This window comes from Caretta caretta, chromosome 1 (genome assembly GCF_965140235.1).
Source record: "Caretta caretta isolate rCarCar2 chromosome 1, rCarCar1.hap1, whole genome shotgun sequence".
NCBI lineage: Eukaryota > Metazoa > Chordata > Testudines > Cheloniidae > Caretta > Caretta caretta.
In genome coordinates this window covers 48,730,785-48,748,822 of record NC_134206.1, presented here as the reverse complement: position 1 = coordinate 48,748,822, position 18,038 = coordinate 48,730,785, and the positions used below count along the sequence as shown (strand labels likewise).

General features: G+C 42.9%; 1 protein-coding gene across 8 annotated transcripts in view; it reads right to left on the bottom strand.

Annotated features, from left to right (window-relative positions):
• FRY (FRY microtubule binding protein) overlaps positions 1-18,038 on the bottom strand; it is a 375,793-nt gene that overhangs the window by 147,165 nt on the left and 210,590 nt on the right. For all 8 annotated transcript variants that reach the window (XM_048847137.2, XM_048847131.2, XM_048847143.2 and 5 more), the window contains 6 exons: positions 16,722-16,825; positions 16,097-16,205; positions 15,194-15,280; positions 7,872-8,043; positions 6,107-6,239; positions 352-459 (listed from right to left, as the gene is read on the bottom strand). In XM_048847137.2, coding sequence (XP_048703094.1) covers positions 352-459; positions 6,107-6,239; positions 7,872-8,043; positions 15,194-15,280; positions 16,097-16,205; positions 16,722-16,825 — 713 coding nt within the window. The remainder of the gene's footprint in view (positions 1-351; positions 460-6,106; positions 6,240-7,871; positions 8,044-15,193; positions 15,281-16,096; positions 16,206-16,721; positions 16,826-18,038) is intronic.

The window sequence follows — 18,038 nt, the reverse complement described above, 5'->3', positions numbered from 1 at the left end:
AATCCTCTCTTCTCTTGTTTAACATATGATTATGGTAAAAATAGTGAGAATTATATATTCTTCATATTACAAAAGAACAGTTTGTTTTCAAAGTGCTACCAAGGGGGTGAATCTATGTGCTGAATCACAGCGTGAAAAACATCTTAAGAAAGCACATTTGTTTCCGTATCACATTTGGGGTCTTAGGTATAATGTCTCCTCGGTCATAATGCTGCTCAGGTCAGTTGAATCTTAAACTTTAATAACACATTAGTTTGCACATATATGTGCCTCTAAGAAATAATTACACAGACTGGTGCTCAGTTTCATTCTATTCCTGCTGATCAATCTTTTCAGTGTTTACACACTTACCTTGCCAGCAAGTCAATCAGCTCAAGTTTTGACATTCCATCAGGAAGCAATCGAGGAATAGCAGCAACACATGTTCTGAAAAGATCGATTTTCGGTTTTCTCTCACCACTGAAAATTTGAAACAGAAAGTATGGATCATCGGAAGCTGACCAAACTTGAGAAATAAACATATTCAAGGATCTATAGTTTTGCTAAAATGTTTTGGAAGAGATATAAAACATCTAAAAAAAATGTATCTGCTTGAGTGCCAGACCACTGGTAAGGATCTTGGCAAAAAGTCTAAGCACTAACAATATAACAACAAGGAAACTTCTCTGAAATAAATGACTGGCTTTAGCTGTTCTTGGAGACATGACTACCAAAACATTTGCTTATTTTTGTGGACTTACTGTAAAACGTATCATTTACCGATTCACAGTACAGTATTTAAGAAGACCAACATAATACACAGATTAAAGCACCAGATTCTGGCCCTCTCTATGGCACTGGCAAGGAGGACATCTCACACCACCCGCAGAGCACTTAGGAATTTGGAAGTGGGGAGAGAAGGGGCGGCCCAGCCAGCGGCCAGAGCACCTGTGTTGATCCCCAGATGATGTAGCAACCTCTTGAAGGCTGTTACGGGCTGGCACAATTTATAGCAACCCTAAGTCTGCTCTAAATTGTGCAATGGCCAAACCGCTTCCTGGCAGCCCTGAGGATTGGGTGAGCATAAAGCTCTGTCAGAACCGAGGCCAGGGCCAAAATCTTGAAATTTCTTAAAAGCAGGCTTTCAACCAATGATTATCTTAATGACAGATATTGCAACAAGTATGGGTTCTAGTTGTGCCACTTCCTATGATCATTACAAATATTTCTGGAGAATGTAGAAGTAGCGTGGAAATCCTTCCTATAGTCTCCAAAAAATGATCATTAATTTGACTATTTTTACCAAATCTTCTGCTATTTGGCTATCTGGCATTAGTTACCCATATAAATAAGCTAACCAAAGTACAATATTTTAACAGACATAGTCTTTCACACAATTAATTATTTGTATTGCAGTAGGACCTGGAGGCCCCAGCCAAGATCAGTACCCCACTGTGGTAGGTACTCTATAAAAATGTATAGTAAGGGAGAGACTCTGTCTTGAAAATCTTACAGTCTAAATAGACAAAGGATGGGAGGGGAAACCAAGGCACAGAGAATTGATGAGACTTTCCCAAAGTCATAGAACCCAGCTCTCCTGAGTCCCAGTCCACTACCCTTTCTAGACTACATAGGGTATTAAATTTGGATATCTTATTCTCATGATAAATAACACAGATGGCATTCATTTAGAAACACTGAAACGAGACTAGAGAACATCACCATTTTAATGCATTCTTGAAATTATTAATGTTACAGGTACAAACAGAGCCTATACTTATTATAATATGAAGATGTGAATTTAATGGTAGTTTTGTGGCCCTACTTGGCAGCCATGATTGCTCAGCACACTTTCATACATTCATCAGCTTGAATTTGGACTGTCAAAAATATAACAAGTCCAAATGAATGTTCAATGTACTCTGCTTCCACTGTATAATGCATGAATATTATTTTTCCTGATGAATTACTTGCTGTAGCTCATGAAAGCTCATGCTCAAATAAATTGGTTGGTCTCTAAGGTGCCACAAGTACTCCTTTTCTTTTTACGAATACAGACTAACACGGCTGCTACTCTGAAACTTAATAGTATCTGTATCTTAAAGCGTATCTTATTTGAATTGACTCCCATTATGAAGTTCTGCATTTACTTGTGAAGTGCGTTAAGATCCACTAATGAAAAGCATGATGTAAGAGCTAGGCATTGTTATTATCTCTAAATTATAACTTTTCATCTGAGAACTTAACAAGCTGGTGATCTGTCCTAGTACTTCATTAATACTGATACCACTACAAGATAAAATTTGCAGGGCTTCTAGGTAGACAAAGCAGGTTCAGTATTAGACATTTAATTAGTAAAGAATTCTTTGCTAGCAGTCGCTAGGGCTAATAGTTTGTGCGTTGAGTGGAAGCTTGTGAGCTAACAGTTCAGGAAGAAACCTTTATAATGGTAGATGTGAAAATATTTATAAATATTATGTCTCTAGGTTGTTCCAGCAGTTTAGCAACTGTTCAGAGCACTCCTATGGGAGGATCCTAATCTGACAAGCCTTCATGTTCAGACATTATCTGGGCTAGTGAGGGTTCTGTGGACATAGCATGCAATATTTTACTAAGGAATGGCTGACATGGCTCTGCAGTGATCTCTTTGATTGATTCAGGAACTCATATGATGAATTCTGGACGAAGTTGCTTCCACCTGTTTTCAGCTGTAAGGACAGTGTTTACATGTTGAGGGTGGGAAATTAAAGCAGACTAGAAAGGATTTTTTTAAGTCTACAAAAATTATTACAGTAATTGTAAAAGAATGTGTATATGCAACTTTGGCATATGATGGCTTTGAGTGTAGTGCAGAGATTGGTAGACCCCTGCGCAGATGCAAAATTTGTGTCTGCATCTGAAGCGATCTACAAAGATGGTCCGTGGATGTGGATATCCAGGGATATAAGTGGATATCCGCATATTTGCAGGGATCTAGATATAAAATTTGGATCTGCATCCATCAGCAATCTGCAAATATAAAGCGGATACCCACAGATTTGCAGGGCTCGAGCAATCAGCAGCTCTGCAAACATTTAGGAACTGTGAGAGATGTTTTAATGATTTTGTTCAGTTTCGGGAGGAGGTGGGCCTGTCCACACTTTGGACAATCCTGGAGGACTGGGTACTTGGAGTACATGGTGTAGCTGGCAAGCCAGGGGCTGGTGTCAGCCATCACCACTTTCCTATTGGGACTTTCATTTGTCAGTAGGCTGAATGGTTACCAAGATGCTTGTGGCAGGATTTCAGTTGGGAGGTTTATAGTGGGGTGGTCATGAAGCACTGGCCCCAAAGACGACCCACATCACCCCATCACTGTTAATACACTTAAGGATTTGGTGCAAATTCCTGATCTCATATGTCATTGTGGACGAGAGGCAACCTTGGTCCGGGTGGCGTTCCTGGTATAATTCTGGGGGGCTTTTAGGATCAGCAAATTAGTGCCTGGGCCATGGAGGGACACTTTGGGAAGGGCTTTGGAATCGAGGCATTTACATTGTGAGGATGATTAGTTATCTTAACACTGAGGATGTCAAAGATAGATTTGGGAAGCCGGGGTCAACCCATTATACTGTAGGAAGGTGACGAGGTGAGAATCTGCCCTGTGGGGGCCATGAGGGCATATATTGCAATAAGACCAATTAAAGATGGGACCCTCTTTATTCATAGTGATGGAAGCCCCCCCACAACATACTGGTTTGTTACCATTTTAAGATGGGGGCTGATGACATGGGGCTTCTAGCTCATAAATTTGTTTCCTATTCATTTCAGGTCAGGGTGGCTACAGCAATGGCGCAGCTGGGTCTGGGGGCCAAGGCAATTCAGGCAATTGGGCATTGGCATTCTAATGCATACAGGATGCAGGTGAAACCCTAGGTTGGGAATTAGAAATAATGTTGCTTATGTTTCCATTTCAGACAATTGCAGACAAGTCAGCAGCCAGTGGCGAACATAAGAGCAGTCATACTGGGTCAGACTAAAGGTCCATCTAGCCCATTATCTTGTCTTCTGACAGTGGCCAATGCCAGGTGCCCCAGAGGGAATGAACACAACAGGTATGGATCTGTGGGCACAATATATTGTGTATACAGTGCCCAGGCTGGCTTCCAGGTTGACAGGAGGTTCACAGCTCGGCCTCAGTAGTGAACCAATCCAGAGATAGCATGGCAGGAGAGGCATGATACGGCACCAGTGGATGCCCCTTGTATACTCTGGTGACCCAATAGCAGTCACCAAGTGTGACTGTAATTCACCTTGGGGAAAATGATTTGGGAAAGTGTAAAGGGGTAGACTTGATGTTCAGAAACAAGAGGGACTTGGTACGGATCCTATACATTTTCCAAGGAGTAAAAATTATTTGGTCTGATGCAGGGTGTGGAGCAATGAAGCCCCTGCAGATTGACAAGGCTAGGAGACCTGTGAACAGGGGTACCAGAGTTATTCAGGGAGGATGGGGTCCACCTATCTGATTGGGGAGCTGATCTATTTTTGGCTGACATTAAAGAAGGCGTCAGTAAATAGCTGGCTAAGTATGGGGGGGAGGCAGCCAAGCAAATTACTGGTACCTCCTTGCGGCAGATGTCCAGTGCAGGTACTTCATAGGGAATGGATATGGTGATCAAATAAAATGGATTAGTTAAGGATTTAAAGGAGGCATTCTTTAAAAGAGCAGAGAAAGAGGATTTGGGGCTCCCATGACTAGCATGGCAGGGACTCAAACCATCTTCCCCATTTTTTCCCTCTTAACAAGAGACATGGTATGTCTGCCTGAGCTGAAAAAAAGGGGTGTGTCATGACCATTAATTTTTCCTAAAAAGCTTGGACACCCAAAATGCTCTGAAATAGCTGTGAGCACTGATGAGCATTACGGGTATGAGCACCAAGCATAACACTTTGATGCTGAAATAGCATTATTATTATTTACATAGTAACATTGGTGTGCATGATGTTTAATAGAAATAAAAGATGACAGAGTTCCTGAGCCAAAGAGCTTACAATCTAATTTAGACTAACAGAGCAATGGGAACCAACAAAGGAGAACAGAGGAAAGGCAGTTACAACACAAAGGTTATTCACAGCCGTAACAACGGCTGGATTTCAGCCAATTAGTGGAGTTGACTGGGTATTTGCTGTACTGCTGGTAAGTTGGCCATTTTGTCTGACAAACCTATCAAAAATCCACAACAGTCCAGCTGCCTCTCTGCTACCATATCTCTCCAATGGTCTCATTCTCTACAAGGGGCAAGCCTCCTTTAAAGGGCTGGCTCTCTGATTGTACAACAACTCGCTCTGTCCCTCCCACAACAAGGATGGGCAATGTCTGTCCAATGATCTGGCTCCTCTTTCCATCAAGGCAGTTTTCTGCAAGCAGCTGCCCGGCTTCCTTCATCACATGACACCTCAGATTGCTCTGTATCTAGTAAAAATCCCTTTCCCCTGGAACACTCAACAGAGAACTTGTTCAGTGATTCATACTGAATGTATTTATGAATGCACCAGTGAAGAAATGCTCCTTTTAATCCTCTTAAATTCGAGGCCATCACCACAAGATGACTTGGGATTGTAATGAAGGTTTGATTTTGACTGTAGTCATGGACATTGAGGAGAAATTTCAAAACTTCTTTACTATTAACTGTAGTTCTCAAAATTTACTGACACCATTTTGAAGTTCAGTGATGGCAGAAATATTTAGCAACAGTGGTCTGAGTCATTCCTTTACATACTCTGCTGATAGGCCTGCATTGTGGACACTGGTGCTTTTTACACTACCTTCCCATTCCTAAAATTCTGAGGTCATTTGGCCGCTTTACCACATGCATGCAAATAAACACTAAAATCCAGAAAAACAAAGCTATATTTTCTAATTAAGAGAGGGGGTGACATCACTGACCAGTCCTGCTGTACCCACAAATGGTGGATTTCACAAAAGGCACTAATTGTATACATTAGCAAATTGTACTTGTCACTCTCTGTCCCTATGACAGCTAAGACAGAACTTGAGACTGGTTGGAAAAAATAAAGCAAAAGGTCCTTTTGAGTTATTTTTTCAATCATACGGGATTTTTCTTTACTTTCATTTAACACTCACGTGATCATGTCTTCAGGTTCCTTGTTTAACATCTGTATGTTAGTTAGCATCATGCATCGTCCGACTTCTTTATCAAGATGTCTTAGTATGTTGTCCACAGCTTTTCTTACTTGAGAATAATACAATGACATACCTGTAAAAATATATATTTAAATTTTTAAAGAAGAACATAATATTAATAGAGATTCAGGCATTTTGAAGAAGGGAGAGCCTTATTCTAGCAATGTTACAAGAAGTAAAAAAACACAAAGTTTTAACTATAATGTAACCTAATGCCTCAATTTACTACACCCTGATTCAGAGCCAGATCAGCTACCCTTTCTCATGGTGAGTAGTACCTTACTCTGAGAGTAGTCCCAATGATTTGGACTACTTATGGGAAAAGATACTAACACAGCCTTAGTAGCTTAGTAACTGAAATCTGACTGTAAGTGTTTAAATGAAAACTGAATTTTATATAATTCTAGTCCACGTCCTGAAAAGCTTTATTATATATTTAGCCACCCTCTTAGACTTTGAGAGCTTTAAAGAAACCTGACAAAAATAAAGGTTCTGAGCCAGCAGCTAGTCTTAAAATTAACACAAAAATTGGATTTGAACTAGCTCTCAAAATACTCTTTTGGTATGAAAAATTAGGTCATGCTGTTTTGTATTAAATACAATATTAGCTTCATACTGTGATACACTCGCAAATGGAAATCAGATAATTTAAAGGTAGATATAATTTACACAATTAAAAATGTAAACCCCAAAACATAACACTTTTTACTTTTATCCTATTAGGCTGAGCTTTTCAAAGAATCCCAAGGAAACTTTAGATAAACCACCACCAATCAAGAGGTATTTCTTAATCTGCTTTTCTCTAACTATTTCACTTTTTAGCAGATAAAGCCAGCATAGGTTCAGAACTCTGAAATGACCTCAACATTCAACTTCTTCATATGCTCTAAATCCCATGGTAGTGTGGGAAACATATGAATAAGTAATCTACCATGATTTTATATTACATTGAACATGAATAATTGACTCTCCATTTCATTTCAGAATTAAAATTCTGTTTATAAAAAAAACAACGAATGCAGCCTCACGAAGTGGAAACCAGACTGTTTAAAGCAGGTGCTAAATATTTTGCTGCAAAACTACAGTAACAAGAAATAAATTAATAACAAGAATTCAATCCTGCAGACTTTTCATACTAGCTGCAGAGCTTACTAATGTGAATAGTAATTGAAGTAAATATGATTAGCACTAATACCTAGTAGTAAGTGTTTATAGGATTGGGCCTTAAATTTTTATAGTTTTTTATTATCATGATTATATACTATAGTACACAAAATATTTTTCATTGGTGGGGAATTATACTGCACTTGCTTCCAGTACTTGCTTCCAGTTTCTTCCAGTACTCAAAATATAGATACTCTACAACTGATGGTGTTTCTCAAACTAGTGAATACATGTGGAGTACAAACACTGTATTTCAATTACTAGCAGGGAAACTGAACAAACAAACAAATATTCAGCATTCAGAAGATTTATCTATTTACTTACATACTCAATGAATCATGAAATATATCCCAATAAGCTTAAATTTAAGAAAATAGAATTAATCAGTCTAAAGGATATATTTAACTAAAAATACATGATAAATAAAAATACAATTAAATACATAACTATATTAAAATTTTCTACATATTCACTTAGAAGTCTTGTACATGGTTTCACTGGTCATTATAAGTTTGCACATTATTACATGCCTTTTACTGACCTATCATTTTAGCTTCCTCCTCTGTGAGAGTTTTGCTTAAGTAAGTTTTCTTCACTCTTAGAGTGTTTCCAGAGGGAAGGACAGCTCCAGTAACTGGCATTGGAGGTTCACCATCTTTTTGCTGCAAGCTATCAGCAATCACCAAGAAAGCTCTCAGACCAATATTCATTCTCTGTAAAGTTCAAAATATGAATGAATAGTCAAATAATTACCACTCTGCTCACATTTCAGAAATAAAATTTTGCTATACCAAATCTGAATAAATTAAATTACAGAGATATTTCCCTCTGCCAAAATTTGAACAGAATAAAATGTTTCTACTCAACCACATTAAATGTTAGTACATATATCTATGTCTATAATGCAAACTCCATACAGTTGTGGCAATTACAAAAAATCCGTGGTATAAACATTCAACAATATTTCCTACAATGCATCATATCTTGTATTAAATAAGGCTAAAATAAAAAACGGTTACTCACCTTCTCGTAACTGTTGTTCTTCGAGATGTGTTGTTCATGTCCATTCCAATCAGGTGTGTGCACGCTGCATGCATGATAGCCAGAAGATTTTTCCCCTAGCAGTATCCATAGGGTTGGCCTGTGCACCCCCTGGAGTCGCGCTTACATGGCACCCAATATAGAGCCCTGCCAACCCGACCCCCACTCAGTTCCTTCTTGCTGGAGACTCCGACAGAAGGGTAGGAGGGAAGGTATTGGAATGGACATGAACAACACATCTCGAAGAACAACAGTTACGAGAAGGTGAATAACCGTTTTTTCTTCTTCGAGTGCTTGTTCATGTCAATTCCAATCAGGTGACTCACAAGCCCAAGTTCAGGAGGTGGGGTTGGAGTTGTCCACCAATTGTAGTACCGCTCTGCCAAAGGCCGTGTCATCTCTGGTCTGCTGGGTGATTGCATAATGTGTGGTGAAAGTGTGTATGGAGGACCACATCGCTGCCCTGCATATTTCCTGAGTAGGAACCTGAGCCAGGAAAGTGGCTGAAGAGGCCTGCGCCCTGGTGGAGTGTGCGGTGATCGGAGGGGCAGGCACCACTGCCAGGTTGTAGCACTCTCAGATGCAGGACATGATCCACGACAAAATTCATTGAGAGGAGACTGGTAGACCTTTCATCCTGTCTACCACAGCCACAAACAGTTGAATGGACTTCTGGAACAGTTTTGTTCTTTCAAAGGCTAGTGCTCTGCAGATGTCCAATGAGTGAAGCCTCTGCTCCCTGCCGCTCGAGTGCGGCTTAGGAGAGAGCACTGGGAGGAAGATGTCCTGGCTGATATGAAACTGGGAGACAACCTCTGGGAGGAACACAGGATGTGGCCTCAGCTGAACCTTGTCCTTACAGAACATCATGTAAGGGGGCTCTGATGTTAGGGCCTTGAGCTTGGACATGCTTCTGGCTGAGATTATCGTTACCAGAAAAGCCACCTTGTACAACAGGAAAAGGAGTACTTGTGGCACCTTAGAGACTAACCAATTTATTTGAGCATGAGCTTTCGTGAGCTACAGCTCACTTCATCAGATGTTTACCGTGGAAACTGCAGCAGACTTTATATACACACAGAGAATATGAAACAATACCTCCTCCCACCCCACTGTCCTGCTGGTAATAGCTTATCTAAAGTGATCAACAGGTGGGCCATTTCCAGCACAAATCCAGGTTTTCTCACCCTCCACCCCCCCCCCACAAATTCACTCTCCTGCTGGTGCTAGCCCATCCAAAGTGACAACTCTTTACATAATCAAGTAGGGCTATTTCCTGCATAGATCAAGGTTTTCTCACATCCCCCCCACCCCCATACACACACAAACTCACTCTCCTGCTGGTAATAGCTCATCTAAACTGACCACTCTCCAAGTTTAAATCCAAGTTAAACCAGAACATCTGGGGGGGGGGGGGGGTAGGAAAAAACAAGAAGAAACAGGCTACCTTGCATAATGACTTAACCACTCCCAGTCTCTATTTAAGCCTAAATTAATAGTATCCAATTTGCAAATGAATTCCAATTCAGCAGTTTCTCGCTGGAGTCTGGATTTGAAGTTTTTTTGTTTTAAGATAGCGACCTTCATGTCTGTGATTGCGTGACCATTTATTAAATGGACACAAATCAGATGTCAAGAATTATAACATTCATAAACCAGTCGGAGAACACTTCAATCTCTCTGGTCACGCAATCACAGACATGAAGGTCGCTATCTTAAAACAAAAAAACTTCAAATCCAGACTCCAGCGAGAAACTGCTGAATTGGAATTCATTTGCAAATTGGATACTATTAATTTAGGCTTAAATAGAGACTGGGAGTGGTTAAGTCATTATGCAAGGTAGCCTGTTTCTTCTTGTTTTTTCCTACCCCCCCCCCCAGATGTTCTGGTTTAACTTGGATTTAAACTTGGAGAGTGGTCAGTTTAGATGAGCTATTACCAGCAGGAGAGTGAGTTTGTGTGTGTATGGGGGTGGGGGGGATGTGAGAAAACCTTGATCTATGCAGGAAATAGCCCTACTTGATTATGTAAAGAGTTGTCACTTTGGATGGGCTAGCACCAGCAGGAGAGTGAATTTGTGTGGGGGGTGGAGGGTGAGAAAACCTGGATTTGTGCTGGAAATGGCCCACCTGTTGATCACTTTAGATAAGCTATTACCAGCAGGACAGTGGGGTGGGAGGAGGTATTGTTTCATATTCTCTGTGTGTATATAAAGTCTGCTGCAGTTTCCACGGTAAACATCTGATGAAGTGAGCTGTAGCTCACGAAAGCTCATGCTCAAATAAATTGGTTAGTCTCTAAGGTGCCACAAGTACTCCTTTTCTTTTTGCGAATACAGACTAACACGGCTGTTCCTCTGAAACCTGTCCTTGTACAACAGGTAAAGCAGGGAACAAGTCACCAGTGGTTTGAAGGGTGGCCCCATCAATTTGGAAAGGACCAGATTGAGGTCCCAGGCCGGGACCAGCTGCCTGACTTGCGGGTATAGCTTGTTGAGACCTTTCAGGAAACAGCTGACCATAGGGTTGACGAAGATTGACCGGCCCTCTGTGCCTGGGTGGAAGGCAGAGATGGCGGCCAAGTGAACCTTTATTGATGACATGGACAGCCCCTGCTGCTTGAGATGGAGGAGAGTCTAATAAAAGTGGCATGGAGACAAGCGTCAGAAACGAATGGTGCTGTGCCAACCAGAAAATCTCTTCCACTTGGCAAGGTAGGTAGCCCTTGTGGAAGGCTTCCTTCTCCCAAGGAGGACTTGTCTAACCTGGTCCGAGCAAGAGAGCTCCGTCAGGTTCAGCCATGGAGCTTCCACGCTGTGAGGTGCAGCAACTCAAGGTTCGGGTGTTGGAGGTGGCCGTGGTCATGAGTTAGTAAGTCCGGGAAGAGCGGCAAGGTGACTGGAGCATTTCCAAGAGCGATGTGTACCAGTGCTGGTGGGGCCAGGCTGGAGCTATCAATATCACCAAAGCTCGTGCCCTCCAAATCTTGAGGAGCAGCTTGTGAACGAGAGGGATAGGCGGAAATGCGTATAGGAGATGGCCTTCCCATAGGAGCAGAAACACGCCCGTGATGGAACCTGGACTGTGATTCAGGAAGGAACAAAACTTCTGGCACTTCCTGTTGCGTCGCGTGGTGAAGAGGTTTATCTGGGGAAAGCCCCCAAGTTCGCAATGTCCGGACGAAGGGACCACTCGTGGCCTTGGAATGACCTTCTGAGATAGTCTGCCAACTCGTTTTGTACTCCAGGGAGGTACGATGCTTGCAGATATATCAAATGTTCTACGTAGAAGTCCCACAGCATGAGGGCTTCCTGGCACAGGAGAGAGGAGCGTGCACCCCGCCGTTTGTTGATATAAAACATCCCCGTTGTGTTGTCTGTCATAACTGATACACATCTCCCTGTTAAGTGGGCTCAGAAAGTCTGGCATGCCAGGTGTACCACTTTCAGCTCTCTGACGTTGACGTGGAAGCAAGTTCCGCCTGAGACCAGAGGCCTTGTGTCCTGAGGTCTCCCAAATATGCTCCCCAGCCCATAACTGACGCATCTGTCACTCGGGAGAGAGAAGGCTTAGGGCTGATAGTATGGGCTCCCACACATACTACCTGTGGGTCAAGCCACCACTGGAGGGCGTTGAGGACTGAGCGAGGCAGAGTCACAACCCTGTCCAAACTGTCCCGAGCTGGCCAATACACCGAGGCTAGCCACGATTGGAGAGGCCAGAGTCTGAGGATGGTGTGTTGCACCACAAAGGTACAAGCAGCCATGTGTCCTAGAAGTTTCAGACAATTCCTTGCTGTTGTGGTAGGGAACTGCCTTAGACCTCGTATGATGTTGCTGAGGGACCGAAACCTTGCTTACGGGAGGTATGCCCTGGCTTGTGTCGACTCAGGTACTTCCCCTATGAACCCTGGACAGCACTGATTTCCCCTCGTTCAGAAGGAGGCCCAGTTCGTCAAACGTTGTTCTTATGAAGTCGACTTGTGCCTCCACTTGAGATCTGGAGTGGCCCTTGATGAGCCAGTCATCAAGGTATGGGAACATCTGTACCTGCCGCCTGCGGGGTAGGTCCAGTTCTTGTCCAGGTGTGCCATCCTCAACCACACCTTCAAAAGGCTGGTTTGGGGCCCGAAGGTGGCTCGGGTTGGCTAGAGCTGTGGCCTGAGGACGGGTGTGGCCTTTTCCTGCCACCCCATTCCTCCTCCAGGAACCGTCCTGTCCGGTTTTGTTGGTAAAACTGCTGAAGAGGCTGCAGCCTGAAGTGTCTGCGCTGTGTAGTGGGGATGTGTATGCCCAGGGAGTTGAGGGTGGCCCTCAAGTTTTTTAAACTGTGCAGTCTCCTGGCTGTTTTTTCAGAGAAAAGGGCCTGACCTTCAAAGGGTAGGTCTCGGATGGTCTCTTGGACTTGGTAAGGAAGCCCACAGACATTGAGCCAAGAGGACCTTCTCATGGCCATCCCCGTAGCCATGGTTCGGGCTGCTGCGTCAGCACCATCAAGAACCGCCTGCAAGGAGGCCCTAGAAATGAGTTTGCCTTCCTCCACCAAGGCATTAATTTAGGAGTGGGTGTCTGGTGGCAATAGCTTGGCAAACTTGGCCATCACTCGCAGGTATTAAAGGCATACCTACTAATGATGGCCTGCTGGTTTGAAATGCAGAGCTGCAAACCACCAGTGGAGTAGACTTTTCTCCCGAACAAGTCCACTTTTTCACCTCCCAATTTTTAGGGGAGGGTCCCTGAAACCCCAGACACTCCCTTTGGTTTGCAGCATCCACCACCAAGGAGTCGGGTGTAGGGTGGGAATAGAGATGCTCATATCTCCTTGAGGGGATGAAATAGCGTCTCTCTTTTCTCTTCTCTTTAGGGGGCAAATAGGCTGACGTCTGCCACAAAGTTTTTGTGGTTTTGTGGTTTCAGTTATAGTTTTGATGAGTGGCAGAGCAATGCGTGAGGGCCCAGAGGGGGCAAGGATGTCCACCCTGTATCCTCTAGATCAGTATCCTCTACCAGCTCCTCTGCCTGGATCCCCAAGTTCTGGGCCACCCTGCACGATGACTGTTGCTGGACCCTATCTTCCAAGGTGGGGCCCGTTGATGTGCCCACAATGGCCTCATCTGGGGAGGAGGAGGCCGAGAGCACAGCACATGGCCTTAGTCAGTGCCCTTGGCCCCAAGAGGGTCACTTTGTCCATTGGGGTGCTATAAACGCTGGTGCTGCAGTCGCCGGTGCCAAGGAGGTCGGTGCCGAGATGGTCATTGGCACGGAGGCCTGAGCAGCAAGCAGAGGTACCGGCGTCGTTTCTGGTGCCAGCTGCTGCGTGGGGGTGACCAACACTGACCTGCATTTCAATGCCTGGCTCTGACCCTGGGCTTGATGATAGGCCCAGGGAGTCCAAAAGGGCCACTGAGTGGTGGTTGCCATTGAGGTGGCCACAGTGCTGGAGGAGGCTGGCAGTGTCGCCAAGATCTAGACTTCCTGCTGCTGGACCTATCTAACTGATAGGACTCTGCCTCAGACTCCGAGGTCTCGAAAAAGGAAGACCACAGAGGAGCGGTACTGGGTGGTGCTGATGAGCAGTGCTGGGCCTCTGGGGATTGGTGTGGTCCCCCCACATGGGCAGCCAGCACCAGGGAGTGGCATCGCGGAGATGGGGAGCAGTGTGACATCATCGTCGGCTTGCCCCTAGATGGGATAGGTGCCTGGGTTATGACCAGCCTCGTCCCTCCTTGGAGAAGGCAGTGCTGTGAGGCGAATATGGTCCTGTGCCACCTCAAAAGTCTTTGGAGAGGAGGGGAGTTGAATATCTCGGTCTGACGGTCTGGAGAACGGTAGTGGGTCGGACTCGACTGGACCCCTGGCAGCGCAGGAGTTGACGAGCTCCTGGGAGGTGCTGGGCCCAACTTAGGCTGGATGGGCTGAGGCCTCCCTGTCGCTGGCTCCTAAGGCTTAAGAGGGGGAGAGCACCGTCTCTCCTGCCTCTTTTTCTTTTGGAGCACGTGGATGAAGACTGGCGGCTACCAGAAGTCTTATGCTCAGCACCGTTTCAGTGCTGGGAGTCCTTAGCCTCCTTCCTTAGTGCCGGCTTGTTCACCATTGGCGCCACGCACAGAGGAGGACGCACTTGGCACAGGATCCAATGACCTGAGGTCGGACTGTGGGCAGAGGGCTGCCTCCAGGAGGACAATTCTAAGTCTCTGCTTGCGATCCTTAAGGGTTCCTAGCCGAAACCCTTTGCAAATGCAGCACTTGTCCTTTTGGTGACTCTTGCCAAGGCACTTCAAACAAGAAATGTGCGGGTCGCTCCTTGGCATCAATTTACCATAGACTTCACATGGTTTGAACCCCGGTGACCGAGGCATACCCTGGTGTTGGGGGACGAAACGGGGAACCCTGGAACCTAGCTGGAACCCTCAAAACAGAAACTTAGAGAAACTGCTAACACTGCTAATACTACTAACTAAGAATCTAACTATATACAAATGATAGTGGGACACTACTAGAGGTGCTTGCAGAAGCAAGAGCAAGAGAAGTTCCAGCTAGCCGTCACTGGCAGTAAGAAGGAATGGAGGGAGGGTCAGGTTGGCAGGGCCCTATATTGGGCACCATGTAGGTGCAACTCCAGGGGGCACCCAGGCCAACTCTACGGATACTGCCAGGGGAAAAATCTTCCGGCTGTCATTCATGCAGCGCATACACACCTGATTGGAATTGAGATGAACAAGCACTTGAAGAAGAATATAAATTATTCTGAGCAATCAAAATTAAAGCTGAACATAATGCAATAAATACATATTTCAGTAAAGAGTGTGCATATATGTCATACCTCTGGATTCAGACTGAAAGCTTTTGCTGGTTTTCCAACACAAAGAAAGTCAAAGATAATTTCTTTCATTGCAAAATCTAAACGTTCCTAAAATGGAAAAAGGAATTGTTACAAATCATATGAAGTTGCTTCTTTTGTTAAATGCAATAGAAATATTGAAGCAGGATGTCACCAGGATTTATTTAAATTTATTTAGGATCATATTTTCAAAAGTGCACAGCACCCACAATGTGTTCCAGACTTTCAGTACAACTCAACTCCTATTCCAGCTACTATCTAAATGGAAGTTGCTGAGTACTGAGCACTTTTGAAAATCTGGCCACTTAATTTAGGTACCTAAATGAGTAACTTTGAACGTCTCTTTTTTAAATTATTTGAATTTCACTTGAGCAATTGTAGTATTAATGTGCTATTTTATAAAACAAAAGTCTATTCACAGATGCAATGCGTCTAAAATTCAGCAAAGCATTTAAGTATATGCTTAAGTGCAAGCCCATTTAGCAAAGCACTTAAGCAAGGGCTTAATTTTAAGCATACATGTAAGTGCTTTGCTAAATGGGGATGGTTTGCTGAACTGAAGCCACAAAGGAGACTAGAATTCTACTGTGAGTGCAGAATTTATGTGGTAAACTCCCATTAATACCGAATAACATTATGTGTGTCAGTCCCTGGTGCATTAAAATTGCATTACTGGAACCGATCCTGCCACTTTCCCTTGTTTTACACCAGTGCAACTCCACTATCATTTCTAGCCTAATCCACACCCACAATTTACCATTGCCTAAGAGAAGGCTGTCATTAGTGGGGGATGAATAAAGTGACACAATACCGAGTTTATTCTGCTATTAATAATTTATTAGGAAAATAAATTATTCATTACTTGGACACAATTCTTTTCCATACCTGTGCAATGAACTGTATAATTTTCACAAAGATGTTTAGAGGCATATCCCTTGGTACCACACCACGGGACCCTTTTGGGAATAGCGTTGTGACAATGGTTATAAGTCGACTAAGAAAAGAAAAAAGCAAGTATTAGCACAGTTCCATTCCTTGCAGATGAGTGGCAGGTGTATCTTCTTGTTTAATCATCCCAAATTCTGTCTGGAAATCTTGGTCTCATTTAGAAAGCCTCAGGTATGGAGAGGCGTTTCCAAATTAAAAGGTGCAGTAGTAGCTTGCTCTATTTCTTTGTTTCTAAGTTTGGAGTTATTGCTATTTTGTTATTGTGCTGCAAGCATCCACAATCCTGCCAATAACACACTTCTCTTTCAATTTCCACTATTTCCAGAAGAAAAGAGTGAGTCTGTTTATATTCTGGCTCTTCCAAAAGCAAAAGCTTTTGGTATAGTAATTGCAAAAAGCAGGAGAAAAATTGTTAAATGTCACAAAAGGGAATACTTTATTGTGCACATTTGACAGAAGAATCTCTTCTAGATCAAGGACACTCAGTGGAGCCACTGGACTTCTACAATGGAAACATCCACAGCAAAGGGGCCTGGTTACAATTACAACTGCAAAACTTTACCTCTGGGTAGCTGTATTGCTTTCACATTTAATTCTAATCATGTAAACCCATAGTAGTCTGTAGAGAGACTCCAGTGCAACTCGAGCCATTTTGGGGTCCTTGTTCTAGAAGAAAAACACAAGCAAACAATAGATTTCAGCCAGTTAAGTCTTAACTCTACAAATCCTTCTAATTCTTTCTAGGAGCACAACCTATAAAGGAAGTTTGGGCTGCATATCCACTCTTAGTGCATGCCAAGATTTATAGCTTTGGTACTGAGCATCATAAAAAGACGTGGAAACACACAGCTGCTTGATGCCCAAATATAGTACTGGCACATAGAAAAACATATAACATTATCATTGTACAGAATTTAATCTTAAAAGTTTTTTAAAACTTGTTTCTAAATGACCCATCTTTTAAAATACTATTAAAGATTTCAGACATCCTAAGTGTCTGTGTTAGCATAAAATAGATGAGATGTAGTGCAATTAAGAATCACTATGGAAACCAATCCTATTCAAATCTAGACAAAAATTTCATCTTCAATTAAGCTGTCAGACTTTTGATAATACAAATCTTATTCCATTTTTATGCACTGATATTAATCATACATCCAATAAATGTATTATATACTGCACACATTTAAAAATGACAACATTTAAACTTAGATAGAATGACCAGTCAGACTGGGTAACATTTGAGGCTGAGAATAACATCTGTGTTGGGTTTTTTTGGAAGTTTGAACCAGTAAAGTCTCCTGTTTCCCCTTCATCTGGTGTGGTGCTCAGTTGTTTTAGCCTTTGGGTAGCTACAGTGCTTACTTTATATTTTTTATTACAAATATTTGCATTGTAAAAATGATAGTTAAAATAAATAGTATTTTTCAATTCACCTCATACAAGTACTGTAGTGCAATCTCTATTGTGAAAGTGTAACTTACAAATGTAGATTTTTTTTGTTCCATAACTGCACTCAAAAACAAAACAATATAAAACTTTAGAGCCTACAAGTCCACTCAGTCCTACTTCTTGTTCAGCCAATCGCTAAGACAAACAAGTTTGTTTACATTTATGGGAGATACTGCTGCCTGCTTCTTATTTATAATGTCACCTGAAAATGAGAACAGGCATTCGCATGGCACTTTTGTAGCAGGCTTTGCAAGGTATTTACATGCAAGATATGCTAAACATTCATATGCCCCTTCATGCTTCAGCCACCATTCCAGAGGACATGCTTCCATGCTGATGATGTTTGTAAAAAAAAATAGTGCATTAATAAAATTTGTGACTGAACTCCTTGGGGGAGAACTGTATGTTCCCTGCTCTGTTTTACCCG